Genomic DNA, 1,808 nt, shown 5'->3' with positions numbered 1-1,808 from the left:
AAAATTTAATTTTTTTTCCTCAGGGAGTTCCTAATGTCCAGAAACCGTATACAATTTGGGTTCGCAATTTCCAGCTTGCCAGTTTTGCATCAACGAGTGCGATATGTAGGGAGAAGATCTGCATCGCTCCGCTGTAAAATGTGTCATCTTTTTCCTGTTCCGATCAGTTACGATGTTAATTAAAGATTATGATGCCTTAAAACGGAATGGGTTCTTCTTTGGCTATTCAACGCTCACGTGGAGTAAGTCGGAAAAGGGAACATTAGTTCATCGATTTCTCATTAATGGAGTTTTACCGTCATATGGAAAACACATTTTACATAAAATGAAAACCGCATGTGAGCAGTGAATAGCGCGTAGCATATGCTATGTGTTTTACGTGATACGGAGTAGTTTGTCCGGTTTACCGTCTCAGGAGATGGTGTGAAGAATTATGAGAAACATATTTCACATTTCGTATCGCGAGAAACGCATGTGAGCAGTGAATAACGTGTAGCATTCGTGATGTGTTTTACGTGATAAGGAGTAATTTGTCCGGTGAAATTCGGCAAGTATTTTCCATTCACTTCATATCACCGCGAATATCGCGTTTTTCACATGGAGTATTACGCCACTTAACGTAAAACGAGTGAAACTCCATTATTTTTATGATTAGCTTCAACCAGTGTTGGAATTATCGTATGCTTTTTCCGTGCATACATCTTCATGTGCATACGGATAGTTCATAAGCCTCCCTTTTGATGAGCATACGGCGCGAATTATTCCGATAGTGTGTATTTTTTACTCAGCGACGATTTTTCTGGAAGCTGGTGGTGGTCTTATCGTCGCCGTTGTGATAAAGTACGCGGATACTATTCTCAAGAACTTCGCCACTGCGGCTGCTATCATTTCAAGTGAGATTTTTCTTTTTTCTGTCCTTTTTTGAACTGTGTAAGGGGCCTAATTTTTTATTTACTGTCTTTTATCTATGAGTTGGTTTGAATATTCGTCATCAGAGTTTTACCCGTGATATGAAAAACACTAATGAAAAATATATTTCACGCGAATATCGCTTTTCTTCCACAGAGTGTTCACGTTAAACGGGTGAAACTGTATTGGGGTTTCGAGCGTCATATGGGAAAATACTTGTGAAAAAAATATATTTCACAATTAATCTCAGGAAAAGAAACGCATGTGAGCAGTGAATAGCGCGTTGCATATGCTATGTGTTTTACGTGTTACGGAGTAGTTTGTCCGGTTTACCGTCTCAGGAGATGGTGTGCAGAATTGTGAGAAACATATTTCACATTTCGTATCGCGAGAAACGCCTGTGAGCAGTGAATAACGTGTAGCATATGCTATGTGTTTTACGTGATATGGAGTAGTTTGTCCGGTGAAATTCGCGAAATGTTTTCTATTCACTTCATATCGCGTTTTTCACATGGAGTATTACACCACTTCACGTAAAGCGGGTGGAACTCCATTATTACTTCTACTATGTGATATGATAATTTCACAGGTACCACCATCAGCGCCCTTTTTCTCGGCTTTGAAGTGCGACCAAGTTTTGTCATTGGTGCGGTATTGGTAATTACTGCAATATATATGTATTCAGCGAAACCCACCGAGGTGAGATAATACTTCCATATGGTGGAGTTTCAAGTGTGTTGAGAGAAGTATGGTAGGAAAAGAAGATTTTTTTCTCAAGTTCTAATTTTTATATGTTAGCAAAGATGTTGTTAGAAGTTGCAAGGTGTTCGCCATTGAAAATATGATACCACATTTTCTACGCCTGATTTCAGCATTGGAGTATATGTTCGCTTTCCTCA

The 1,808-nt window shown here is 39.0% G+C and overlaps 1 protein-coding gene across 1 annotated transcript; it reads left to right on the top strand.

Annotated features, from left to right (window-relative positions):
* Positions 1-172: 172 nt before the first annotated feature.
* Pmar_PMAR005495 (udp-galactose transporter, putative) lies at positions 173-1,608 on the top strand (the record flags this gene model as incomplete). Its single annotated transcript, XM_002787119.1, has 3 exons — positions 173-242; positions 789-893; positions 1,499-1,608. Coding segments are annotated over 3 exons (285 nt in total), but the record flags the coding sequence as incomplete, so codon positions are not given.
* Positions 1,609-1,808: the final 200 nt, after the last annotated feature.

Source organism: Perkinsus marinus (assembly GCF_000006405.1).
Source record: "Perkinsus marinus ATCC 50983 genomic scaffold scf_1104296930266, whole genome shotgun sequence".
Taxonomy (NCBI): Eukaryota; Perkinsozoa; order Perkinsida; family Perkinsidae; genus Perkinsus; species Perkinsus marinus.
This window is presented reverse-complemented; position numbering and strand designations above follow the sequence as displayed.